Source organism: Tachysurus vachellii, chromosome 1 (genome assembly GCF_030014155.1).
Source record: "Tachysurus vachellii isolate PV-2020 chromosome 1, HZAU_Pvac_v1, whole genome shotgun sequence".
NCBI lineage: Eukaryota > Metazoa > Chordata > Actinopteri > Siluriformes > Bagridae > Tachysurus > Tachysurus vachellii.
Window position 1 is genome coordinate 1,099,454 of NC_083460.1, and position 26,500 is coordinate 1,125,953.

General features: G+C 43.2%; 3 protein-coding genes across 12 annotated transcripts in view; 2 read left to right on the plus strand and 1 right to left on the minus strand.

Annotated features, from left to right (window-relative positions):
• Window positions 1-8,194, plus strand: part of eif4g1a (eukaryotic translation initiation factor 4 gamma, 1a) — a 21,902-nt gene extending 13,708 nt beyond the window's left edge. For 7 of the 9 annotated variants that reach the window (XM_060867008.1, XM_060867013.1, XM_060867007.1 and 4 more), the window contains 15 exons: window positions 539-784; window positions 933-1,037; window positions 1,272-1,511; window positions 1,625-1,739; window positions 1,932-2,046; window positions 2,159-2,394; window positions 2,935-3,068; window positions 3,720-3,892; window positions 4,562-4,687; window positions 4,996-5,077; window positions 5,171-5,269; window positions 5,498-5,632; window positions 5,818-5,899; window positions 5,988-6,128; window positions 6,702-8,194. In XM_060867008.1, the coding sequence (XP_060722991.1) occupies window positions 539-784; window positions 933-1,037; window positions 1,272-1,511; window positions 1,625-1,739; window positions 1,932-2,046; window positions 2,159-2,394; window positions 2,935-3,068; window positions 3,720-3,892; window positions 4,562-4,687; window positions 4,996-5,077; window positions 5,171-5,269; window positions 5,498-5,632; window positions 5,818-5,899; window positions 5,988-6,128; window positions 6,702-6,883 (2,211 nt within the window). In that variant the 3' untranslated portion in view covers window positions 6,884-8,194. The remainder of the gene's footprint in view (window positions 1-538; window positions 785-932; window positions 1,038-1,271; window positions 1,512-1,624; window positions 1,740-1,931; window positions 2,047-2,158; window positions 2,395-2,934; window positions 3,069-3,719; window positions 3,893-4,561; window positions 4,688-4,995; window positions 5,078-5,170; window positions 5,270-5,497; window positions 5,633-5,817; window positions 5,900-5,987; window positions 6,129-6,701) is intronic. The other 2 variants (XM_060867009.1, XM_060867015.1) reach the window with 1 other exon arrangement.
• Window positions 8,195-9,098: 904 nt separating this feature from the next.
• Window positions 9,099-19,238, plus strand: fam131aa (family with sequence similarity 131 member Aa). Its single transcript, XM_060887969.1, has 5 exons — window positions 9,099-9,323; window positions 12,903-12,990; window positions 13,381-13,566; window positions 16,830-16,967; window positions 17,979-19,238. Exons 1-5 carry the CDS (start codon window positions 9,279-9,281, stop codon window positions 18,362-18,364), a joined length of 843 nt encoding a protein of 280 aa, XP_060743952.1. The 5' UTR covers window positions 9,099-9,278; the 3' UTR covers window positions 18,365-19,238.
• Window positions 19,239-25,378: 6,140 nt separating this feature from the next.
• Window positions 25,379-26,500, minus strand: part of clcn2a (chloride channel, voltage-sensitive 2a) — a 38,130-nt gene continuing 37,008 nt past the window's right edge. For both annotated transcript variants that reach the window (XM_060867017.1, XM_060867016.1), the window contains exons 23-24: window positions 26,180-26,266; window positions 25,379-26,086 (exon numbers count right to left, since the gene is read on the minus strand). In XM_060867017.1, the coding sequence (XP_060723000.1) occupies window positions 25,676-26,086; window positions 26,180-26,266 (498 nt within the window). In that variant the 3' untranslated portion in view covers window positions 25,379-25,675. The remainder of the gene's footprint in view (window positions 26,087-26,179; window positions 26,267-26,500) is intronic.

Below are 26,500 nucleotides of genomic sequence, written 5' to 3' on the forward strand. Positions count from 1 at the left end.
TCACACACACTCTATCTCTCTCTCTCACACACACTCTATCTCTCTCTCACACACTCTCTATCTCTCTCACACACACACACACTCTCTCACACACACACACGCATACACCCCCCCTCACCCTCTTGCTCACACACACACACACCCCTCTCACTCACACACACACACACACCCGCTCTCTCACACACACTCTCTCACCCTCTCCATCTCTCTCTCTCTCACACGCACACCCGCTCTCTCTCACACACACGCACCCCCCTCACACACACACACACGCATACACCCCCCCTCACCCTCTTGCTCACACACACACACCCCTCTCACTCACACACACACACACTCTCTCTCTCATGCACATGTGGCTCGTTAGTCATCTAACTTTACATGAGGACTTATAGGGAATCTTCAGATATTTTATTTATAAAGCATGTTTGAGAGAATGGAGATCAGGAGCTGTGTGTAAATAATGTGGAGTCTGACTGCTTACACCGATCATGTGGTAAACCGTGCACCATGACCGAGTCCTGATGTTTTCCTGCAGGAGGAAGTTCGCCAGCAGTTAAAAGTCGAGCTGGAGGAAGCAAAGGACCAAGCTCGCCGCCGTTCCCTCGGCAACATCAAGTTTATCGGAGAGCTGTTCAAGCTGAAGATGCTGACAGAGCCGATCATGCACGACTGCATCGTCAAGTTGCTGAAGAACCACGATGAGGAAAGTCTCGAATGTCTCTGCAGACTCCTGTCTACCATAGGCAAGGACCTGGACTTCGAGAAGGCCAAGGTAACTAGTGTGCGTACACACACACACACACACACACACACACACACACACACACACCCCTTCAGTCATGTGATGTTGAAGCTGAAATAAGAAATCTGTAGAACCTCAACACTCCTATAGTGTGGTAAGAGTGTGTGTGTGTGTGTGTGTGTTATAGCCTCGTATGGACCAGTACTTCCACCAAATGGAGAAAATTATTAAAGAGAGAAAAACATCTTCACGAATCCGCTTCATGCTGCAGGATGTGTTGGACCTGAGAAAAGTAAGCTTTGTTTTCTGTATTTAACCCCAGATGTTTTAATACAGACGCCTTCAGCTCCGTCTTTACAGAAATTAGCCATGTTTTTAAACTGGTGCTTATTGTTTTGTTTCTGTCCCAAAGAGCGTTAAACTTTATTGTTAAGTGTGTAATGTTATGCTGGTTGTAGAAACATGGTGTAAACAGTAGAGGTTCCTTATCGGACCCGATATCTGAGTCTCTCTTCTGTGTTTACAGAATAACTGGGTTCCCCGGCGAGGTGACCTGGGCCCTAAAACCATCGACCAGATCCATAAAGAGGCAGAACTGGAGCAACACAGAGAGCAGATAAAAGTGCAGCAGCAGCTTCTGTCCAAGAAAGACTCGAGTCGAGGAAGAGGAGGCAGAATGAATCAGCCTCAGGACGAGGGCTGGAACACGGTACCCATCAGCAAGAACCGGCCCATCGACACGTCCCGCCTCAGCAAGATCACCAAGGTACTGAACACGAAACAGGACCGTCACTGTTTCACTGAACACTGGAGTAGTCAATCGTTCATTACCAGACAAATCTAACTGAACTTTTTATTTCTTTATTTTAATTCTCACAGCCTGGTGCTTTGGATTTCAACAATCAGCTTCTTGCCCCCGGAGGAAAGGGATCATGGGGCAGTTGGGGTAAAGGGAGCAGTGGTGGAACCGGAGCCAAAACCAGCACTGAACAAGGTTCTATATTAGACCCTGACTGATCATTTTTCTGTTTATTAACCCTGAATGATTTACATTATGCAGCACATTTAACTCTTTCCTAACAGCAGCCTTCTAATCAACACTTTATTTATTTATTTTTGCGTACGTTGTTAAATGTACACTGACCAGACCACAGAATCTCATGCTGATTTCTTTTCACTATTACAGATGCAGGTCGGCCGGCCACGAGCACCCTGAACCGCTTCTCGGCTCTTCAGCAGTCAGGCCCTTCATCCACATCCTCTTCATCCTCGCTGGAGTCTGAGCGCAGAGTTCCTCAAAGGCAAGTGTGCAGAAACGCCCCCTACTGGTCGTTATTTTAGTTTGTTTTTTTTATTTTAAATATTTGCAGTTGACTATTTGACGAACAGTTTGTGTTCTTTTGGTGCGTACAGGAGCAGCTCGAGTCGAGACCGCAGCGAGCGAGACCGTTTCGATCGCTTGGATCGTCGGGACAGTCGTGAGGACCGAGACCGAGGGCTGGACAGGACACGAGTCCCCATCACTAAACGCAGCTTCAGCAGGGAGAGCGAGGACCGGTCTCGAGGCGGAGACGTACGCCGCGTCTCCAGCATGACGGACGAGAGGGAACGTGGAAGCCGAGACCGAACCGCCAGCAGAGAGACGGCAGGTAACGAGAGGGGTTTGTACACCTGATGATGAATTGGAGAACATCTTTATCCAGATGATTGTACAGCTTTATAATTGATCTTAATTTAACACATGCGTTTCTTCCTTTCACCGATTAGTGTTGATTTTATTTTATTCCTGATAAATATCATTGTTTTGTGTGGAATGCAATTCCTCCTTCTGACCACACGGTGGCGCCTGCTGTTTAACAGGCAACAGATATTAAACAGCATCATTAATCACTGTGTAAAGTTCGTCACAGTGCCTTGGTCTTAAATCTAGTATTAAGTATGTAAATCATTTATATGGACAATTCATATTATAAGTTTGTTTATTTAAAATAGATTGTTTTTATGTACTCATTAAAAAGTCAAGGTTTTTGTTGCTCTACACTAATAGATAATTATTAGTTTTCTAAAAATCAACCATTCCGTTTTAATTCATTTATAAGTTGTTATAAATATTTTTACGGTATTAAATACATGGACATATTTATATCCAACAGCAAGAAAAATTGTTTACAAAATGTTATGTTTATTAGTGAAGAGTGAAACGACTTCGATGCCGCCGCCGCCGCCGCCACCCGCTCCGAGCAAACCGGCCCTGAGTGAGGAGGAGGTGGAGAAGAAGTCCACCGCCATCGTAGAGGAGTATCTACACATCAATGACCTGAAGGTTTATACTGCAGCTCAGACTCTGTACGGAATTCAGATTAAACTGATAAATGTGGTATTATAACTGTCTCTCTCTCTCTCTCTCTCTGCCTCTCTTTCTCTCTCTTTCTCTGCCTCTCTCTCGCACGCTCTCTCTGCCTCTCTCTCTCTCTCTCTCTCTCTCTCTCTCTCTCTCTCTCTCTGCCTGTCTCTCTCTCTGCCTGTCTCTCTCTGCCTGTCTCTCTCTCTCTCTGCCTGTCTCTCTCTCTCTCTGCCTGTCTCTCTCTCTCTCTGCCTGTCTCTCTCTCTCTCTGCCTGTCTCTCTCTCTCTCTGCCTGTCTCTCTCTCTCTCTGCCTGTCTCTCTCTCTCTCTGCCTGTCTCTCTCTCTCTCTCTGCCTGTCTCTCTCTCTCTCTCTGCCTGTCTCTCTCTCTCTCTCTCTGCCTGTCTCTCTCTCTCTCTCTCTCTCTCTCTCTCTCTCTGCCTGTCTCGCGCGCTCTCTCTCTGCCTCTCGCTCTCTGCCTCTCGCTCTCTCTCTCTCTCTCTGCCCCCCTCTCTCTCTCTCTCTCTCTCTCTCTCTCTCTCTCTCTCTCTCTCTCTCTCTCTCTCTCTCTCTCTCTCTCTCTCTCTCTCTCTCTCTGCCCCTCTCTCTCTCTCTCTCTCTCTCTCTGTAGGAGGCAGTGCAGTGTGTAAAGGAGCTGAACAGTACTTCGGTGCTCTTCGTGTTTGTACGTAACGCCGTGGAGTCGACGCTTGAGCGCAGCACCATTGCCCGAGAGCACATGGGACTTCTTCTGCACAAACTAATCAGCACTGGCATTTTACCTCCTGATCAGTACTTCAAAGGGTGAGTGTTCCTCAAACCCGTCAGCGACGAGCCGTGGAACGCTCAGGGTTCCACAAACATAAACCATCTTAGTGATTAGTGTTAGTGAGATCATAAAATACCATCGGTTTGTTAATGAACTACGAGAACAATATCTTTAATAACTTTCCTCTCCTTAAGCTTGTGTTCAGTCATTTAACAAATGCACGGATGAATCCTCAGTACAAAGGATCTTATTCTTGTAAAAGTCTTGCGTGAAATCTGTCCTTGTCTCACGCACTCGTGGATGGACGTCTTTGTAACTGACGTGTGACGGTTTTCCAAGCGAGAGTTTAGAGAATCGGGCCGACGACGTCCTGCTGAGCGCCGCGCATCACGTTTCTGCTTCACTTCATTCAGAGCGTTGATCCTGAACTCGCTGACGAGTTCATTACAGCCTCCATATTGATTAATCACACCGTATTAATCCCACCTCATTAACGCTGGTTAAGTTGTGCTTCGGTGTTTACACACATGAGAACAAACTCTGTATCGGTTGTCTGTAGAGATCCTTATTTATATGTGGAAGTAATTAGTGATTCGTTTTGGCAGTTTGTTCTTTCCTCAACATGTACGTTATTGTTCTCTTGTACATTTTTTTTATTATTTTTTATTTACCAGCTAAAAGTGTGTGTGTGTGTGTGTGTCCAGGCTTCAGGAGATTCTGGAGGTGGCTGATGACATGGCTATTGACATTCCACACATCTGGCTGTATCTGGCAGAGATCATCACACCCATGCTGCAGGACGGTGGGATCTCCATGGGGCTGGTCTTCAGGTCAGCTTGTAACAGCAACCTTTATTTCAGTGTTATGGGGATGAGAACCTTCAGGAACTGGATTTAAGTAAAGAAATGAATTAAAGGTAGCGATAATACACAAACTAGTCTGAAAACGGTCAGCACTTACAGTTCATACGTCGTGACTAATAACTCCGTTAGAAAGGAAGCAGCGCGTAAGTGAGACGTTTAATCTGTTCGGATAAATTGATTCACTCCGTGTGTGTAACATCAGATGTGCTGTACTGCTTTCACAGTTTATAATAGATTGTATTGGGGTATTAAACAAACCGTGTGTGTGTGTGTAGAGAGGTGGCGAAGAAGTTGCTGTCGATAGGAAAAGCTGCTGTGCTGCTGGTTCACATCCTCAACCTACTCTGTAAAGGACTGGTGCGTGTCTCTTGGTGTCTCTCTCATTATCTCACCATGGACTCTGTGTGTGTGTGTGATTTTATATAAACCTTTTTATTTATTTTTTTTAAGACTCACAAAAAAGTTGGTGCCTTGTGGCTCGACGCAGGACTCAACTGGAAAGACTTTCTGCCTGAGGATGAGGATGTTAACAAGTTCGTGACCGAACAGGTAAGAAAACGCTTTTATTTATTCATCTAATCAAGCTGTAACTCTCACAAGGTGCTGCGAATCCTGGCAGGAAGCGAATCCAACTTTTTTTAACAAACAAAACTCTGCCTTTATCTTGTCTGTAATTACATCGTTTGTATTTAGAGCTTCCATCAGACTGTGGGCTTGTTTTCACACTGAAACCCAAAATAACTCCGTTAACCAAAAGAATCGCTGAACGTTTTACAGAAAGTGGAGTTTACGCTGGGGGAGGAGCCTGAAAAACCCAGGAAGAAGGAGCTGAACGCAGAGGAGCTGAGCAAGAACCTCGACCGGTTGATTCAGGACAAAACCAACAACCAGAGGATCCATGACTGGGTGGAGGTAAGTTCTGGTTGTGTTTCAATCCTAATCAAAGGAGATTCTCTTAATCCTGACCGCAGTAGTTTGACGTGTACGTGACTGATACTGGGTCCAGTTTAGTGTAATGGGAAGGTGAGCTGGTCGGTTTGGGAAACGTAAGTGTTGGAGCATGAATAGAGAATTTCTTTATTTCTAATTCATTCCAGGCAAATCTCGACGAGCAGCAGATGACCTCCAGCTTGTTCATCCGAGCTCTAATGACCTCTGTGTGCCAAGCGGCGATCATCTGTGAGTAACATCAGGTTTCATTCGAATAAGTTTTAAATCGATTATTCGTGCCTGTTATACTGTATAAATGTCTCGTGGCCGATCACAGGTGAGAACCCGTATAAGGTGGACGTGGAGCAGGTCACCCAGAGGGCCAAGCTGCTGCAGAAGTACCTGGTGGATGAGCAGAAGGAGCTGCAGGCACTCTACGCTCTCCAGGCTCTCATGGTGCGACTGGAGCAACCGGCCAGTGAGTAAAGATTCTGATTGGTCCAGGAGGTTGTGTGTTTGCTGCTCTTCCTCTCAGGCGGGGTCAATAACACACTCTCTCTCTGTCTCTCTGCCTGACTCTCTGTCTCTCTCTCTCTCTCTGTCTCTCTCTCTCTCTGTCTCTCTCTCTCTCTGCTTGTCTGTCTCTCTGTCTGTCTGTCTGTCTCTCTCTCTGCTTGTCTGTCTCTCTCTCTGCTTGTCTGTCTCTCTCTCTGCTTGTCTGTCTCTCTCTCTGCTTGTCTGTCTCTCTCTCTGCTTGTCTGTCTCTCTCTCTCTCTGTCTCTCTCTCTGCCTGTCTGTCTCTCTCTGCTTGTCTGTCTCTCTCTCTCTCTGTCTCTCTCTCTGTCTGTCTGTCTCTCTCTCTGTCTGTCTGTCTCTGCTTGTCTGTCTCTCTCTCTGCTTGTCTGTCTCTGTCTGTCTCTCTCTCTCCCTCTCTCTCTCTGCCCGTGTCTCTGTCTGTCTGTCTGTCTGTCTGTCTCTCTCGCGCTCTCTCTCTCTCTGTGTCTCTGCCTCTCTCTCTCTCTCTCTCTCTCTCTCTCTGCCTCTCTCTCAGATTTACTGCGGATGTTCTTTGACACGCTGTATGACGAGGACGTGATAAAGGAGGAAGCGTTCTACAAGTGGGAGTCCAGTAAAGACCCGGCCGAGCAGGTGGGCAAAGGCGTGGCCCTCAAATCCGTCACAGCGTTCTTCACCTGGCTCCGAGAGGCAGAGGACGAATCAGATAACAGCTAAAAAATAAAAGTATGGAGCGGTACTGCAACGAGGGAAAAGGACTACAAACTGAACTTGGACACAGACTACAATCACTTCTCTTTAGTTTTTCTTTTTCTTTTTTTTCTTTTTTCCCTTGTTCACTTTTGGAAAAAAATAAAGGTTCTTCTTGAGGGGGGCTTTTAGTTAGAGTGGATGAGAAGGTTGTTGATTTTTTTCCCCCCTCTCGCTGCAAAACGCCCCGTCCCCGTAACCCACCCTGCCCCGCCCCGTGTATGCTGCTCTTATTAACCCGTCAGTGTAGATGAAAACGCAGCGTTAGTGTATGAAGTGGTGATGTATATAAGACGCTCTGGAGGCGTGAGTGCGATCATGCTGTTAACGAGCTCTTAATTAGGAGCTTTATCCTCTCTGGTGTGCGTGTAAGAAGCCTGGTGTTACTTTTAACATGTAAGAAGGAAGACGGTGAGAATCAAGTATTTACTGACGGCTCTGATTTTTTTTATTTATTTTGTTTTTCCCCCCCGTTTAATTTTTAGAGCAGGTGTTGATCTGGATTCATGGGGACGAACTTGGGTCTTTGCCTCATGCCTCACCCCAACCCCCCCACCACCCCCTTTTTTTTTTTAAATAAAATATATATACATTCACGCTGCTGGGAAAAAGGTTACCATTCTTCCTTCTAAGACATCCCTCTGTTTATCTAGCGCGCTCTCACTCTGCCTACGTGGCATTCTTGTTTTTTTTTTGTTTTTTTTAAAACCTCTTGTGGGTTCTCACCATCAACCCCCATCACCCCCACCCCCAGCCCTGCTCAAACAAAACCTGCTTCTTTCTTTCTTTTTTTTTCTTTTTTTTTTTTTTAATATATAAATAAAGGTAATTCATTAAAGAAGATAACTTGAAGACTGGACAATGCAATCGTCTAAAGCATCTGAGACAGAAACAATCTGAAAAGTGTTTCTGCTCGCACTGAAGTGGGAAACATTTCAGGAGAATTCTGTACATATGAAAGGGTGTTTTTTTTTTTTGTTTTTTGTTTTTTTTTTTTTCCCAAAAAAACCTAAAAATTAGCAAAATGCTGTTTAATGACCTGCAATTTTTTTCAGATAGAAATAGCATTTTTTTTTTCTTGTATTCTATTTAATTTTTTTTTCTCTTCCCTTCTTCCAGGTGAGAGGTGCTTAATAATCCATTGATTACAGTTTTATTGAAAAAAAAAATGTAAATATTTTTTGCTTTACTTTATTATTTAAGGATTTATTGCTTCTTTCACATCAGAAACTGGAAACCGCTGAAGAAACACATTAAAAATAAAAGATTATAAACTTGCTAACACGTCTGCTTTAAAGTTGGGAACGTCTGCAAAAAACGTCTCTGCTTTTGTGAGTCTGAAACCTTGAAGGTTTGACGGCGTGATGTGAATGTTAAGTGACACCAAATGACCACCTTCCGATCCGAACGGTCACACGATCACGTAGTTTGTCCTGAACTTCTGTCGTCCGACTTGTTCTTGATGTCGCTCCTTAAAATAAGAAGTGATTTCAGTCTCGTTAATGAACTAAAATAATGTACAGTTGTTTTTAAACCAAACTTTCTGTAGAAAACAATAAAAAAAAGCTCGATCTCACCCTGACGTTTGGATCACAGCCACTAAATCATGCTCAAATGATCACTTTCATTTCATTGGCCTGTTTCTTCTGTGTTACAAGCAATTTGAAGTCTAAGGTAAGTGACTTAGAAACGCTGTGTAGTGTAAAGTATGTGTACGTCACACCGTCACACCCTTGGGTTCATGATGAACATCTTCCAGATTTGTTCCACACTGCTGTTAGTGCCACGCTTCTCTTCTGGGGCTTTCTACTAGATGTTTGGTTGTGGCTGTGTGAAGCGTCAGTGAGATCAGACTCCGGTTTGTGTTCCGCTGGTGTTGAGATCAGACTCCGTTCTCCTGCAGGACCCTCGAGATCTTTCACAGCATCCTGAAGCTCCACAGCAGTTTCACATGGAGCTGCTTTGTGCACAGGAACATTGTCATGCTGGAGCAGGGTTCGAGTTCTACTTAAGTGTGAACGCTAAGGCTACACACACACACACACACACACACAGTACAGCTGTGTAGAAGAACCTGTGTGACGTCTGGATGTGCGCGTGTTTTCACACGTGTGTGTGTGAGATGGAGGGATGGTGTATAAGGGGTTAAAGGTGTTGTGTATAAATGCTGCTGCTCCTGCAGGAGAGACACAAGCAGAGTGTTGTGTCTTTAAGGAACAGGTGGCTCAGAACAGTGACGCGTTAATGGCACTCACAGAGGAGACACGAAGCCTTTGTGCTGTCTGTCGGAGCCGTAAACGAGCACCAAGCCGTTATTAATGCGACATGAATCAGGAATAAACGTGTTTAGGGGCTGTGACTGATGTGTGCGATGCTCCTGACGGCTTTACCCCAGTTCGGATTAAAGGTACGTCTTCCATCTTCCTCTTTATTTCCTTCTCCTGCGCGCTGATGCATCATCATCATCACGTCCCGGTGCTTCTGCACGAATCCGCATCACTAACCGACGCTTATTTATCATCAGCTTCTCCTCGTTATCTCTCGTCTATGTGTTTACGGATGCTTGTTTTTCCTGAAGGCGCAGTTTGTGCGCCATTAGATCACAGAGTACCGCCTTGTTGCCTGGATACAAACCTGCGGTCGTGTCTCAATCCGAGATGCTGTAGGATTCTAACTGGAACATCAACAGCACTTTTTAATATAAAGATATGGATCAGAATTTAACATCAGACCGTTTACAGGCTAGAACAGTTCCACTAGCATCATTACTCCTGATGATGATGATGATGATGATGATTAGCTAATAAACTATATTTGTAAAACATGAACGTTAAACACTTATTAAACTCCTAAATCTCTCTAAACCCCAGGATGCTGTGTGTCAGTTATACAGAACACGTGAGGGGTTCTTCACTTGTTCTCCAGTGGTCCCTCTGTAGATCATTACCAAAGTGTGTAACTTTCACAATGATCTACACCTACAGCCCAATTCTGGAACCTGTGAAGGCCTCAAACAATCCAAAGGAACCTTTTTTTTCCCTCCACCTAACAGTGTTCTAAGTGCAGATGGAACCGAGGTGTTAGACACCTAGAAAACATTCAGACACCTAAGGTTCTAGAACCTGTTGAAGACTGTCAGGGTTTCGACATTTTAGCTCCTGGACAAAATGGTTGTTGGAAAGTTTTACTGGATATTTTATTTCTGCTGAAAGGGAACCTGAGACACCAGTTTAAAGATGTGCAGATGTTTCTAACAGTTGTGAAGATCCTGTGTTCACCTGCAGGAACATTTCAGTAGGAGAACCTGTGAAGGATCTTCTTCTGTTTTAGTTCCGAACTCCAGATGTTTTCTATCACCACATTATTAAGGCCACAGCTTTTAGCTCTTATTTAATGTCACTAAGTAAAATAAAGTGCTGTATTATTATCTGATTTATCTAGTTATGGTTCAGCTTGTTCCTGATGTTACACACTGTACGGTGGCCACGCCCACTGTATGACGTAAGCACAGTTCCGTGTAAACACTAATGAACTTTAGCTTTATTTACTGCTCTTTTCTAAACGCAGTCCCGGGCACCGTGTGCACGCGCACTCGCTCTCGACCGGGCGCCGTTGCCTCGTGCTCCTTGCGCGCGCTAAACTGAGGTTAATGACGTGTTTTGCAGCAGGAGCAGCTGTTTCAGCTTCTCACCTGTTGCCATAGTGACGCTAATTGCATCGCGAGCCGCTCTGTCTCTCTCTCTTTCTCTCTCTCTCTCTCTCTCTCTCTCTCTCTGTCTCTCTCTATCCCTCTCTCTCTCTGTCTCTCTCTCTCTCTCTCTCTCTGTCTCTCTCTATCCCTCTCTCTCTCTCTCTGTCTCTCTCTCTCTCTCTCTCTCTCTCTCTCTCTCTCTCTCTCTCTCTCTCTTTCCATCATCAGACATGTTTAACGCTCTACTTTAACCCCCGGACACTCCAGCTGAATCCCCGCGGTGTCACGTGTTGGCAAATGATGACCGGAAATGAGGGTTTCTCACGATTTCTCACGCAGTTTTTGTGTGTGTGTGTGTGTGTGGGTGTGTGTGTGTGTGTGTGTGCCAAATGTATAAGCCTCTGGGGGTCCCAAAAGTGCATGGGCCCTTAGAATCGTCCTAACTTTTCCCCCCTTAGTGGCACCCCTGTGTGTGTTTGTGTGTGTGTTTGTGTGTGTGTGTGTGTGTGTGTGTGTGTGAGTGTATTTCCATTAACCTCCAGGTTCAGAAAGAAATCTTTCATTCTGTTGGAAAAGTAAAGATTATAGAAACAGAAAATAGCTTAATAAAAGCACTAATAAAAGTTGATCTCCAGTCAGGAACCACACAGAGAACTGAACCGCTGTTAACGCTGAAGGTATTGAAATGACTGAAATGACTCTTCTGATAAACGTTAAACAAGGAGATCTTTTACGTACCCTAGAAGATGAAAGTGCTGAACGATAATCGGAAGGTTTCTCAGTAGAAAGTGTTTTATTTATATAGATAACACTTAATTATCCAAAGAATCGGAACCGTTTCCTTGCAGCACCATTTAATCACTTTAACCTTGATTCTGAAACATCGTGTGTTTAACAGAACTGATGTTCAGCATCATTTTAAACCAAACGTAAAGTCGTGGTTAATCTGAGATGTTACAATTCTATAGCCATAAATTCCTTAGGTGTCTTTTGTCTCAGTCTGTCGTCATCTCGGCGTTCGGCTCGGCCTGATCGGGGCGTTCAGTCGTCCCTCGACACTCGTCCTAAATAGGCTACAAATAACGTTCAAGCGATGTCCACATGCGCCTGGGATAATATTAGCAGACCCCGATATGAAGATGCTTTTATCCCAGTTGGGGCAGAAGGACCACACGCTGAGATGTAGGCCAGATAATAAATCCCATCTACAGTGACGCTAATGAAAGAGAAATATCAGATTTTATTTGAATGCCTGAGAGATGCTGATTTACAGCAACAGATTAACTTCCCTTGTTGTCTCTGTTCTCCTCCTTTTGGCCCTATGGAGTGAAAAACACAATTCTGAATGGCTATTTATATACAGAAAGGATAGAGACGTGTCAGAATGCAGTACAGTGGGTCTGTTATGAAGTGCAGATGTTTACAATGTTCGTGTAATATATGCTGTGTGAGATGGTGGAGTCTGGAGCCACGTACGTGACGTCACGCTGCTGTACGTGAGCGAGCACGAGGCCAAGCGGCTTATTAAAGGATTTAGTGTCTGGTTCAGATCCTAAAGTCAGAGTTCAAGTGTGTGTCGGAGTTAATAAAGCCTCAAACCTGCTGCATCAACATGCTGCTACAGCATCTCTCTTTATTTCACGAAAAAAAAAAATAAATAAAACAAGAGTGATCGTGGGGGGGGGCATGGTGGCTTAGTGGTTAGCACGTTCGCCTCACACCTCCAGGGTTGGGGGTTCGATTCCCACCTCCGCCTTGTGTGTGTGGAGTTTGCATGTTCTCCCCGTGCCTCGGGGGTTTCCTCCGGGTACTCCGGTTTCCTCCCCCGGTCCAAAGACATGCATGGTAGGTTGATTGGCATCTCTGGAAAATTGTCCGTAGTGTGTGATTGTGTGAGTGAATGAGAGTGTGTGTGTGTGTGTGTGTGTGTGCGCCCTGCGATGGGTTGGCACTCTGTCCAGGGTGTATCCTGCCTTGATGCCCGATGACGCCTGAGATAGGCACAGGCTCCCCGTGACCCGAGGTAGTTCAGATAAGCGGTAGAAGATGAGTGAGTGAATGAATGAAGTCTTTCTCATTACACGTTGTGCTGTTTTAAAGACTCTGGAGTCTTTATTTCACCTGCTCGCTGCTCAGCATCCAGGATTTATAACCTATAAAAACCTTTTTTTAGTTTCTTTTTGGTTTATATATATATATATATATATATATATATTAAACTGATTTTCATGTGTCTGTAAAAGCGATGAGGTTTCTAGTTGTTTCCTGAAGTGTTAAATGTCTCTGTGTTTTCAGGTTGATGAACCTGTTGAAATGCTCCCGAAATCCAGAAAAGCGCTCAGCATCCAGGAGATCGCAGCTTTGGCCAGATCATCACTCAACGGTGAAGATTCACTCCACACATTACTAACAGATTTACTGTCAGGTTACACTTTTAATTACAAAACACACCTTCATTCAGTCAGTATACAGTCACTGCTGAGTCACTCACACACACACACACATTACTCACACAACTCACACACTCTCCCACACACACTCACAGAGATTTAATTGTATTATTGAAACTGTGGAAGCATCAGTTAACAGGAAAGGAGGGGCTTCATATTTCTATTAATAATACAGACAGACACACAGACATTTATTCTGGATGAGACGCTGTTTAAATCTCTTGACTGTTGTGTTTTGGAAAATATTCATTTTCTTTTCCATCTTCACCTCTTCCATGCTTTTCCTCCTCTTCTTCTTCCTTCTCGACCTCTCCCTTCCTCAGGCATCTCTCAGGTGGTGAAGGATCATGTGACCAAACCGACGGCGATGGCTCAGGGTCGAGTAGCACACCTGATCGAGTGGAAAGGCTGGTCCAAGCCCTTAGAGCCGTCGTCTGCTACGCTGCAGTCGCATTTCAATTCCTACTCGCATCTCAGTGAGGGAGAGCAGGAGGCCCGCTTTGCAGCAGGTGTGTATCAGTGCTCAGTCACACACACACACACACACATACACACACACACATACACAGTGATAAAAGCTTTGTTTTTTTTTTTTATCTTTTGTAGCTTTAGCACTAATTTATTTTAGGTGGAATATTTTATTTCATTTCATATTTCTGTCTCTGGGGGTCACGGTGGCTTAGTGGTTAGCACGTTCGCCTCACACCTCCAGGGTTGTGGGTTCGATTCCCGCCTCCACCTTGTGTGTGTGGAGTTTGCATGTTCTCCCCGTGCCTCGGGGGTTTCCTCCGGGTACTCCGGTTTCCTCCCCCGGTCCAAATACATGCGTGGTAGGTTGATTGGCATCTCTGGAAAATTGTCCGTAGTGTGTGATTGCGTGAGTGAATGAGAGTGTGTGTGTGTGCCCTGCGATGGGTTGGCACTCCGTCCAGGGTGTATCCTGCCTTGATGCCCGATGACGCCTGAGATAGGCACAGGCTCCCCGTGACCCGAGGTAGTTCAGATAAGCGGTAGAAGATGAATGAATGAATTTCTGTCTCTTTCCCCAGGTTTCTGTTGGTGTTGTGTGTATATATATATATATATATATATATTTAGATTAGATTAGATTAGATTCAACTTTATTGTAATTACACATGTACAAGTACAAGGCAACTTAAAGCAGTTTGACATGTAGAGTATATACAGTATGAACAGGATAATATACAGATGAATATACTGTGGACAAGACGTACAGGTTGGGTTAAGCTATAAACATGATATACATGGTGTTATATATTATATGTTATATCGACAAATATGCAGGTGCTTGGGTGTGTGGTCGATCACCGGGAGGCGGAGTTCAGTAAGGACAGAGCCCTTAGGAAAAAAGCTGTTCCTCAGTCTGCTGGTTTTTGTCTGGAGGCTCCTGAGGCACCTACCGGAGGGAAGGGGGGTAAACAGTGTATGGGCAGGGTAAGAGGAGTCTTTAAGAATGCTGCGAGCTCGACGGAGACAGATTTTCATTTGGATGTCCTCGATAGCTGGAAGTAAAGTTCCATTGATGTGCTGAGCAGTTTTCACCACCCGTTTCAGTGCCTTGCAGTCTGTGGCTATGCAGCTTCCATAGCAGACTGTGACACAGTTGGTCAGGAGGCTCTCAATCTCACAGCGGTAAAAGTTCACCAGGATGGCTGAAGACAAGTGATGTTTCTTCAGTGTCCTTAGGAAGAACAGGTGCTGGTGAGCTTTCTCGACCAGGCTGGAGGTGTTGGAGGTCCGGGACAGGTTCTCTGACATGTGGATCCCCAGGAACTTGAAGCTGGAGACACGATCAATTGCATCTGATCTCTCCATTCTGAAGTCTATGATGAGCTCCTTTGTTTGCTGGTGTTAAGGAGCAGGTTGTCGGCACACCATGCAGCCAGATGTGTTGGTGATGAGGCCAAGCACTGTGGCGTCGCCAACAAACTTGATTATGGAATTAGATCCATGCACAAACCTTTAGTAATGAGTGAAGAGGGAATAGAGGAATGGGCTCAGCACACAGCCCTGTGGTACACCTGTGTTAAGGTGATGGTGGCAGAGCGGTGGCCTGACCTGACATGCTGGGGTCTGTTGGTCAGAAAGTCCATAATCCAGTGACAGAAGGAGGAGATGATGCCTAGATCACCAAGGTTGGTGATTAACTTGGAAGGGATGACGTTATTAAATACTGAGCTAAAGTTCACAAACAGAATTCGTGCATTAGTGAAAGGCAGTTCTTTAGGTGTTTCACTTCATGTAGTGTTGCACATCGGGTTGGAGTGTTTTGGAACTGGAACAATGGAGGTGGATTTGAAGCATGTTGGCACAGTCGCTAGGGCGAGGGACAGGTTGAAGATGTCCGTAAAACCCCCAGTGAGCTGTTCTGCACATGCTCTAAGTACACGCCCAGGGTTGTCATCTGGTCCAGCATCCTTGCGTGAGTTGAACCTGCCCAGTGCAGCATAAACGTCAGAGGAGGTGGGTGTGAGGGGCTGGAGGGTTTCAGAGGTCAGGTTTTAGTGACTACTTTCTGAAGTTATTTAGCTCGTTCAGGAGTGAGATGTCTGTGGTTGATGATGAGAAGTTGCTGGGCTTATAGTCACTGATGGTCTGGATGCCCTACCACATGCATCTGGGGTCAGAGTTGGAGAAGTGTGTATATACTGTATATATAAATATGTATGTATATATATATGTATGTATATATGTGTGTGTGTGTATACAGTATTTTATGTGGGTTTATTTTTATTTCAGTACATGGTGCTAATGTTTAAACAGGTTTGATGTGACTGAGAATTCAACATGTTTCATTAATTCCTCTGAGAATCCTAATGAGGTCCTAAAGGATTTAAGGGGCCTCTGATGATGGTAAAGTGTAGATAGTTAGTTAGACAGATAGACAGATAGACAGAAAGACAGACAGAAAGACAGACAGACAGACAGACAGACAGACAGACAGACAGACAGACAGATAGATAGATAGATAGATAGATAGATAGATAGATAGATAGATAGATTATGACTTCACAGTTTTCTCACCTTCTAATCTTTCACCATGCACGCGCACACACACACTTGCCTCCCACAGGCGCTTAGTGTCAGCAGATGGTGTTCAATAAGATTACACACACACACACACACACACACACACCTGCTCCAGCACATAAGTCCCTTCTTCTTGTTTCTTCTTCTCTTCTTTTCTCATGTTGTAATTGTGTGTGTGAGAAGAAAGAGAGAGAGAGAGAGAGAGAGAGAGAGAGAGAGAGAGAGAGAGAGAGAGACTGTTCACCTGGTTGTTTTCACAGGTCTGATGTTCAGGGTGACCCAAGATGAACACACACACACACACACACACACACACACACACAAGCACTGTCAGCCAGAAGCTGCAACCCTTAATCCAATATAGACAGTGTGTGCTGGGTTTAGTGTGTGTGTGTGTGTGTGTGTGTGTGTGAGATGGGTTTAACAAGTGTGCATTGGGATTATCGAGTGTGTGTTGGGTTTATTAAGAGAGTTAGTTTTATCGAGTTTGTGTTGGTTTTATCGAGTGTGTGTTGGTTTTATCGAGTGTGTGCTATAGTGTTTTGATTTGGTGTTGAGATGTTCAGCAGTTAAGGTACAGAGATTTGAGTTCACTGTACCTGCCCCATTTTACCCCAATAACCTTTCATTATTACACTAATTAACCCGGAACTTTTCACGGGTCAGGAATGAGAGCTTATCATCAGCATGGGGTGTAAATGTTTGCGTTTGGTGTTTGCAGGTGTCGCGGAGCAGTTTGCTATCGCAGAAGCTAAACTCAGAGCCTGGAATTCTGTGGATGAGGAGGATGTGGAGGAAGATTGTTCTGAAGAGGAATTTACTCACAATAACGATTTAACTGTGACCACTCAGAGCTCAGGTACTGAGACAGAGGCCACACCTTCTTTTCTGAGACTGACACACACAACACAGAGGCCACGTCTCCTTCACTGAGACTGACACACACACAGAGGCCACGCCTCCTTCACTGAGACTGACACACACACAGAGGCCACGTCTCCTTCACTGAGACTGACACACACAACACAGAGGCCACACCTCCTTCACTGAGACTGACACACACACAGAGGCCACGTCTCCTTCACTGAGACTGACACACACAACACAGAGGCCACACCTTCTTTTCTGAGACTGACACAACACAACACAGAGGCCACGCCTCCTTCACTGAGACTGACACAACACAACACAGAGGCCACACCTTCTTTTCTGAGACTGACACAACACAACACAGAGGCCACGCCTCCTTCACTGAGACTGACACAACACAACACAGAGGCCACACCTCCTTCACTGAGACTGACACAACACAACACAGAGGCCACACCTCCTTCACTGAGACTGACACACACACAGAGGCCACGTCTCCTTCACTGAGACTGACACAACACAACACAGAGGCCACACCTTCTTTTCTGAGACTGACACAACACAACACAGAGGCCACGCCTCCTTCACTGAGACTGACACACACACAGAGGCCACGTCTCCTTCACTGAGACTGACACAACACAACACAGAGGCCACACCTCCTTCACTGAGACTGACACACACACACAGAGGCCACGCCTCCTTCACTGAGACTGACACACACACAGAGGCCACGCCTCCTTCACTGAGACTGACACACACACACACACACACACAGAGGCCACACCTTCTTTTCTGAGACTGACACACACACACACACACACACACACACAGAGGCCACACCTCATGATCTTAATCTTAAAATGTTCTTGTTTTTGTCTGTTACTATTTTCTATTTTTATTTCTACATTTATTTCACTTTGTTGTTTTTTTGTTGTCTTTTATCACATTTGTCCCTGTCCTGTTCTCTAGGTTTTCTGACTCTTTGTTCCTCCCCCAGATGCTGTGCTGTCCAATCAGGATAGCTTGATGCTGTGCCAATCTGAAACAAACCAGAACATCAGTGAGGACTCCAGCCTCATCCTGAGTCACTCAGACAGTCATCAAAACTCAGAAGAACCGCAAGCACTACTAATCCCAGCAGAAGATCTCCAGAAGCTCAAACGTAGGTCCTTCTGGAGCAGAGGTGACTCCTGCTACAACTCTGCCTCCTACTCAGAGTCCTGTCTATCACCAGAGGAAGAGGAGGATGAGGAACAGGATGAAGGGGAACAGGACAATGTCTTTCAGGAGGTGATCTGCTGCTACAGCATGTCAAATACTTCAGGAGCAGCATCCTTCGATGACGGGATAGATGTGGAGGACGGAGAAATGTCCAGGCAGTGATGTGCTCTCTCTCTCTCTCTCTCTCTCTCTCTCTCTCTCTCTCTCCCAATCATATCTTGATAAATATCGTCCCTTTAGTGTCTCCTCGGTCTGTCAATCATATTGACATCTGGTAAACGATCAATGGACACGTTTAACTTCTCCTTCATTTCCGTTTTCTTCTTCTCCTCCTTCTCTCTTTCCGGTTTCACCACGCAGTGAATGTATCATCGTGGAAACGAGGGACTGGACCAGGAGTTTATGAGTTTAATAGTTAGAGGATGTCATGGTTTCGATGTCCTAATGTTATGCTGTAGAAAATCGTTTCACATAAGATGAGGACAGAAGAGTTTCTCACCACCTTTATTTTCATTTGACAGCATGGTGGAAACGGGCATTACAGCATTACCATGTGAAGGAAACAATGCGTCTCTTCTTTCTTTCTCTCTCTCTCTCTCTCTCTCTCTCTCTCTCTCTCTCTCTCTCTCTGGTTTGCTTTTCTGCTCCACTGTGATGTGAAAAGTTTTCTGTCGGCTGCTGAATAAAAAGGTTTCTGAGGCATCGTGTCTCAGAGGCCTCGAGATGCAGCAGGTCTACATCAGGATTGTAACGGAACCTTCTATGACACGGCAGTAGAACCTCATCGACGTGGATATGATGCGCCACAGTGAAGTTACACTCGTGATTTATATTCGACGTGGCATTATTCTGTAAACGTGGCCTGGTGACGTCACCGTGTGTGTTTGTGAGTGGGACGTGCAATCTTTATGTTTGTTTGTTTTTTAAATGCTTTGTATAAGAATCTGTTGAGGAATTGCATTGATCACATGACTGCATTAAAGTGAATGAGTGTAAATTTCTCCCGGTTTCTGTTTTTAATGCAGCGAGTCCAAGACAAAATACAAAGGTGAAATTTAATCTTTTTTTTTTTTTTTTTACTGATATACAAAAAAAAAATTGTTTTTTTTTCTTTCTGAAAAATAATGTCAGCTGTTGATTCCATATGCATATCCTCTATATGTACAGGCCACGTGTTCTGGAGTCGTACACGTTTTTACATTTTCTATCGATTCTGTACAGGCTTTAGCATTTAGCATTCAGGGATATGAGTGCAGACTTATTGCTTAACTCTACGGTAAATGTGCAGAAAATTAGCGTTCAGTTTCATTCACAACAAGTCTGATTTTAAAGCACATATACAGCCAAGTGGAAAACAGTGTCTTTTAAAACAAGAATCTGCAATCTAATAGTGACACAGCAGACAGGAACAGCAGGATCTAATCAGTGATGTCCTTGATAATGACTTTGCACTCAAAGACAAAGTGAGCATTTCAGTAAAAAAATATATAACGTAATAAAAAGGAGAGAGAGAGAAAGTGAGAGAGTGTCCTCAACACTAGTGTTTAAATTGAAAGGTTATTAAAGTTTATCCGAGGAAGTAAAGGTTGAATATTTTAAGCTTCCGTCTGTAGGTTTTACAAACCTGTAACTATCTCAAGATTTTAAGAATCTTTATTAAAACTAAGATTTGCAAACTTGGATTTGGGTTTAAAGCTTCTATTTAAATATATCTGCTGCAGAACTTCCCAAAAGTTTTTTTTTTCGAGGTTACATCAAAAAAATAAAAATTGTCACAAACAATTTTGCACTATTGTCAGAAAAGGTTTACATAAATCAAGGAACTTTTGAATAGGAACCCTTTATGATGGAGTAAACCCAAAACCCAAACCAAATAACCTTTTTATATAATAATATAATAATAATAATAATAATAATAATAATAATAATAATAATATATAATAACTCTTCTTTCCTGACGGTTGCTAGCTGCAATTTATGATTTATGTTAGCAGCTTGGCTAAGTGGTGTGCAAGCTAACACAGTAAGTACGCCATTACTAACGTAGCTAGCAAACCGCTTCGTCTGTTTTGAAAACTGAAGATTATTTTACAAAATCTTCACAGGAATTCATTAAAGTGAACACGGACACAGTGCAGTGTGGGCCGTACACACAGAGAGCTGCTTGGCTAGCAAAAATAAACCTACAAACATGTGAAAATAAAATTAGCACCGTGGAAAATACTTGTTAACTTGGTGCTTCTTACTGCCTGTGATCAGGTTTAACAGTTTTATTTCTTTAACCTTTCCTTTTGACTTCCGTCACAGTGATCGAGAACAATTAGAATGTGAAAAAGTGTAATTAAATATTTTTCACTGCCTGGATTACATCCCAGTAAATCACCAGCTAAGGACACGCCCACTAAACACATGTAATTGAACATGCCACTAAGCTAGCAAGACAGAATGTACCACCAGGACACACGTTACAGCAGCGCTGTCGCACAAGTTCTTTAAAACACAGCATTTATGAACACCATCCCAGATGATCTACCAAAGTTGAATAAAAAATTGTAGTCAGCAAATGATATTCTTAATAACATTTCTCTTCAACATTAGCGTTTGGGACACGTCCTAAACCTCACGTGTGAGTAACATCTTAAGGAACACATATAAGGGGAAAATGAATTTCTTATGATATTTGCTTAATAAGATAAATGATAGCTAGCTAAAGTTAGCACAGGAGGACATTGCTAGCAAGCTAATGTCTACACTGGATGGAGGTAACTGCTAGCTTGCTAACTACACTTACCAGAGATTATGTTCATGTTAATGATAGCCAGCTAAAGTTAGCACAGAATGATATTGCTATTTAGAATTAGAACATGAGGACATCGCAAGCTAGCCACTGTTCTGTGAGGAGATTTCAGAGAGCGAGATTAACTGTTACACTTAAAATAAAGTCCGACAAACAAATACACAGAGACATGAATCATACAGACTTTTCATAGCACAATAAATAAAAGACCTTTTAAAGACTTAATAATCTTATTTGGCAAGCACAATTTTTAAGAATATAAATAATTATTGCACAAGTGGTTTAAGAAAAATAAAATGAAAACAAAAATAAAAAAAAAGCTTTGCAGCTGAAATATAGTTTTAACACACAGGCTGCAATCAAAGTGCATATGAAGGCAGGAATGATACGATTAAATCCGCCCCGCTCCAGGTAACATGTACAGTACAGGTGAGGGATTTAACAGAGAATGTTAGCATAGCAGCAAAGTGGAATATGGCCTAAAAACCGCTAGCGTACTGTAGACATGTGCCGAAATCTCCTTTCAATGCTGTTTACTTTCTATCACATTTTTTTAAACACAGCTAACTAGTGCTAGCTAACTGTTTATTATACCAAAAATACCAGTTAGAAATTTTGCCATCATGATTAATTAGTAAAAACAAGGAGTAAAATTAACTAAATAATTAATTAGTAAAACACGAGGAGACGGAAACAGAAATACTCCTGAGTTTGAGACGCGCCGCACGAGCGCATTTACTGCTAGCAGCATTAACATTAATACTAGCTAGCTGAAGTTACCACAGAAGGAAAGCTTACTATCCCACGCTTCTTCTCCCTTGTTTTAAAGAATCTAATTTATCTTGTCTCTGTAAACATGATAAACTTCTCTTCTTGGCTCGAACACAGACGCAGACAACGCTAACTAGCACTAGCTGTTAAAAACATTGTAGAACAAGAATGTAAAGAACTCTGGAAAGAATGTTCTTCTGATTTATCTTGTAAAAATAAACAAGAGAAACTCTAAAGTTAGCATTTGCCCCTGAGGAAAACAGGTTGCACAACTGAATATTGCTAGCTTGCTAATATTACCTCAGGAAGCTATGGCTAGTTAGCTGAAGTTACCAAATAAGTTTATTACTAACTAGATAAAGTTATCACATAATGGCACTGCTAGCTTGCTTGCTAACATAACTACAGAAGATTATTACTAGCTAGCTAAATTCAGCCCAGGATGTTAATGATGGCTAACTAATTAATACAGGTTATTGCTAGCTATTTATTTTTGCTTCTGTGTTAGCTGAAATTAGTGAACAGTAAAAGTCCGTGCTCCGATTTCTGTTTTTTTTTTTTACATTAGAATCACAACGAGATCTTGTTACAGCTTTCTTCGGTAGAGGAAATCAGCTTGAGCACAAGGACAGAGATGACATCTGGCTGCATCATGCTAGCTTAATGTAACCGTGTGAATGGCTTCTGGCAAAATACAAACACAAATATGGCTCTGAAAACATTGTAGGATATCAAGAGAACATGCTAGTTATGAGATATAAACGTCAACAATTACATCATGCATTTTGATTATAATAATTATCTAGCAGTTATTATCGGCACATGCCTACTGTACTGTATGGTGCAATTTACAGAGAAACGACGATTGCTATTAAATACACTGAAACATTGCAGCTTTGACCGCATTCGGCCTCGGAGGTAAAAAAAATTCATGTATTACTTCAAGTACCTGATGAAGAGCTTTTGCATGTAAATAAACTTAGCTAGCACATCCGATCCAACTTAACACATCAGCGTACTTAACACAGGGACCACAACACCTTCACAAGCTCCTATATCAAGTGCTCCTGTACTGTAGGTGGTGCTGTTACCATTTTAGACCAAAGAGGTGTGTCCAAGCTGATTCATTCCAAGATGGCTGATGCTGATGTAGCGCATTCTTCATCTTGGTTCCTGAACAGTGCCACATGCAGTATGATGGTTTTTTAACACGACACTCGCAGGTCTTCTCTCCATGTTAATACGCTGAGGCTTTCACTAGTGGACTTAAAACGGTCGTAAATGGACGACCAGTGGTTTGGTCATCTGTATGCATGTGATAAGTGATCTCTCTTCTTGGGTTCTGGATTCTTTACACATTTAAAACTTCTAAAATCCTAAATACAACATACGGCTGCTTTGCATATATATAAATATATATATGTTTGTGTGTGTATGTGTGTATGTGTGTATGTATGTGTGTGTGTGTGTGAGAGAGAGAGAGAGAAAATTTGACATATAAAACTGTGCTTTTTCAGTCAGCCTTCGTTTGTCCTACTGAAAGATCCAGCAACTGGTTTTGGCTCCACAGCTGAAGATCGGCAGAACAGAAAGTGAAGAATTTATGGGCGGAGCCATAATTACCACATGGCACACTGTGGAATTGTTTGTTTGCTGAGGTTTAATTTTTATACCAACAAAAATGATTTTTTTATCCAAACGTTCCTTTTGTATTGGAATATCTTGGTAAGAAAATTGGTTAAAGCTGCAGCTAGTATTTTATTTTATTGCTTGCTAGCAAAATGTTAATATGTTTATGTGCCAGAAACCTCAGATAAAAGGAAGCAAATTTATATAAGCATTTAGTACGAACAGGAAGAACGTCGGACAGGATTTAGCTCACGTTCTGGATGATCGTCAGCTTTGTTTGAAATTGTAGTGCAGAGATAAATTGTTTTGTTATTATTGTAGTGTGTGTTTGTTGGTGTTAGTTACTACAGCACACTTTGCTAGTTACAGTAGGTTATTGTTTGCTAGTTAACCTGAAAGTAGTTTTTTAATCATACAGTTCCTTGTGGTGCTAAAAACCCTGCAGAAGAGCAGAACAAGCTTATTGTCATCATGTTGTGATTGAAATGTTATTTATTGTGTGGATTTGACATGAGGATGTTCTGAGGACGTCGTTGAGACACACGGATGAAATAAAAATCTGGATATTGTACGGTATTTTTCCTGCCGATCTGTGCTGGTGAACCAAAGGCCTGATCAATGGCACAATGCTAATCTGAGTGTCTCTACCATGTGTGACTTAACACGGAGAGCGCTGTTGTGTTGTGACAGTGACCCAGTTGCCATAGTAACAGAGTGAAACGAGCTAGAATTTGATTCCTAAGATCAGGTTTGGACTGGGAAGGGTCCTTTATAACACGACATCATGTTTATAACGTGTGTGTGTGTGTGTATGTGTGTGTATTAACCTTGTTTTATTAAACTGCCTGAATTACTCTCACTATACTCTTTCAGCTCGTGTGTATTGTGAACAAAACACCAATCACAATCCTTCGGCCTTGTCTGCTCATTCTTTCTCTGTCGTTCCTCCTCTCGTCTTGCTATTCACTCTGTTCTTCTCACCATCCTTTCTCTCTCCGTCCGTTCTCGTGTGCCTTTTCTTCTCTCTGATCGTCACTGCGGCGATTGAGTGGCTAAATTTAGAGTCAAATTGTAGCTTAGCTCTCGGAGACAGATGAAAAGTGTCGGCTCCAGATGGGGGACGTGGGCTCAGTGTGCAGCTGAGTCATACACTTCAGTTATGCAAAGACACACACACACACTCACTCACACACACACTCACTCACACACATGCACACTGTTCCTCCTTTCATAATCTGACATTCTTTCACAGACATTCAAACAGCCATGTGCAGATAATCCACAGTACGTTCTGTCGCAATATTTGTCATTGTAGCTGCTAAAAATTGTAGCTGCTAAAAAAAACTTTTTTTTTTTATCTCTCTCTTTTTTTTTTTGGCCAGCATTTGTGCTCCTGAAATAAAGTCCAGTTGGAGAATAGCTCAAGGTCAGCTGAAAGGAAGCAAACCCATAGTTCTGTTGATCAGCTGCTGCTCCATTTTGATGTGATAGTATTTGATAATGTTGGCACATGCCTAATAAATATGCTATGGCGTCTATACATTCGGTTCTCGTTTGGACGTGAGCAGAATTGACGTGTTAAACGTGCGTCTCTGTTTACGCGATCCTCCTCGATGCTGATTTCACCCAGCGTTCAGACTGGAAAGCGACAAATGCTCAGATCCCCTGCAGCATTTATTACCCTGTTTTTTATTTTTGTGACATTTACTTTGATTTTGTTTATATCACATGCTGACATTAGCCAGTTTTCTGCTACCAGCAGTTACTGTTAGTTTTAACATTGCTGGACATGTTAGCTGATGTCTGAACTAGCGCTTTCTCCCATTTGTTGTGTGTGTGTATATTAAAAAACACAACAACTTTGAACAGAGTTTTTAGACTCATGGTAGAGTCTCTATCATTGAATACATTATTTCTGGTTCACTAGGTTACAGACTTAAGATACCGTGAGTCTAAAACACCGTTCACATTTGTTTAAAAAAAAAAAAAAGCACTTTTGTATATCGCTTTGGATAAGAAAGTCTGCTAAATGCTGTAAATGTAAATGTCTGTTAGACTTCTGGCTCATTTTTTTAACATTAATGCCACTGGAAACTAATCCAGTATGACACAACCTAGAAGATATTAGTGGAAATATCTAGATTCACTGCATCATAGCTAATTAGCATAACACAGAGCCAGAGCTGTTGTTTTGTCGCTTGCTAGTCTGAAGGCAGGGCCGTGTGTGTGGATGTCGTTAGATTTGTAAGTGTGCATTAACTAATAACCAGCAGCTGTCATTCTGGCTTCTCCTCCGTGGGTGACGAGTCGATTTCACACGTTAGTTCCTCAGTTTGGTTCGAGTCGTTTTCTTCGGCCGGTTCGGAAAAGTTTTCTGAACAGTTCTCCATCTCCGACTGGGTCTCTTCTGCCACCGTGGATTCTGAATGGTCCTCGCTGTGTAAGACCTCAGTGCAGTCCGTCTCGTTCAGCACGCTGCTCTCGGACGGATGCTCCAGCTCGTCGCAGAGCTCGGTGGCTGTTTTGGGTTCCCGTGGCAACGGCAGGCTCCTGTGGCGACTCCAGAGCTTGTGGAGCTCGGTTACCTCGGAAACGTTGCTGCTGGTGCCGCTGTCACGGAAACTGGCCAGAGGAGGGCGGACCTTCACACCTGTGACTGTTACAGAACCCTCAATGGCTTTGCGTAGCTGCAGAAAATCGTATAAATTCTTTCATTTCACATCAAACAGATTAATTACAACACAAAATGTCTGCTGTTAGTAAATTAAAAGAACACACACCTCCTTCAACGAGACAACACCGACGAGTCTTCCGGTGCTCGTGACGTAAGCGTGATCCAAACCGAGTAGCGAGAAAATGGTGTGTGTCTGTGATTTACAGGCAAAAACCGAAAAACACAAAACAGAATTTAGTAAACAGCAACCGAAACTCAGGCCAACACAGTTTTTAACAAAGCATTTAAACGAAAAAAAAACCCTGAACAAAACTGTAAACTGGATTTAGTTTACTGTCATAAATAAAATGCAGGAAATTTGAACCTAATGAAGGATTTACAAAATTTGAATAACCTTTTCTTTTTCTTTGGGCCCCACCCACTTACC

Excerpts from the sequence above, each read along its gene's own strand:
- fam131aa (XM_060887969.1), top strand. The coding sequence starts at position 9,279 with ATGTGTGCGATGCTCCTGACGGCTTTACCCCAGTTCGGATTAAAG. Across the intron at positions 12,991-13,380 it reads GGCCAGATCATCACTCAACG|GCATCTCTCAGGTGGTGAAG; the intron begins GTGAAGATTCAC and ends TCCCTTCCTCAG. Across the intron at positions 16,968-17,978 it reads TGTGACCACTCAGAGCTCAG|ATGCTGTGCTGTCCAATCAG; the intron begins GTACTGAGACAG and ends TTCCTCCCCCAG.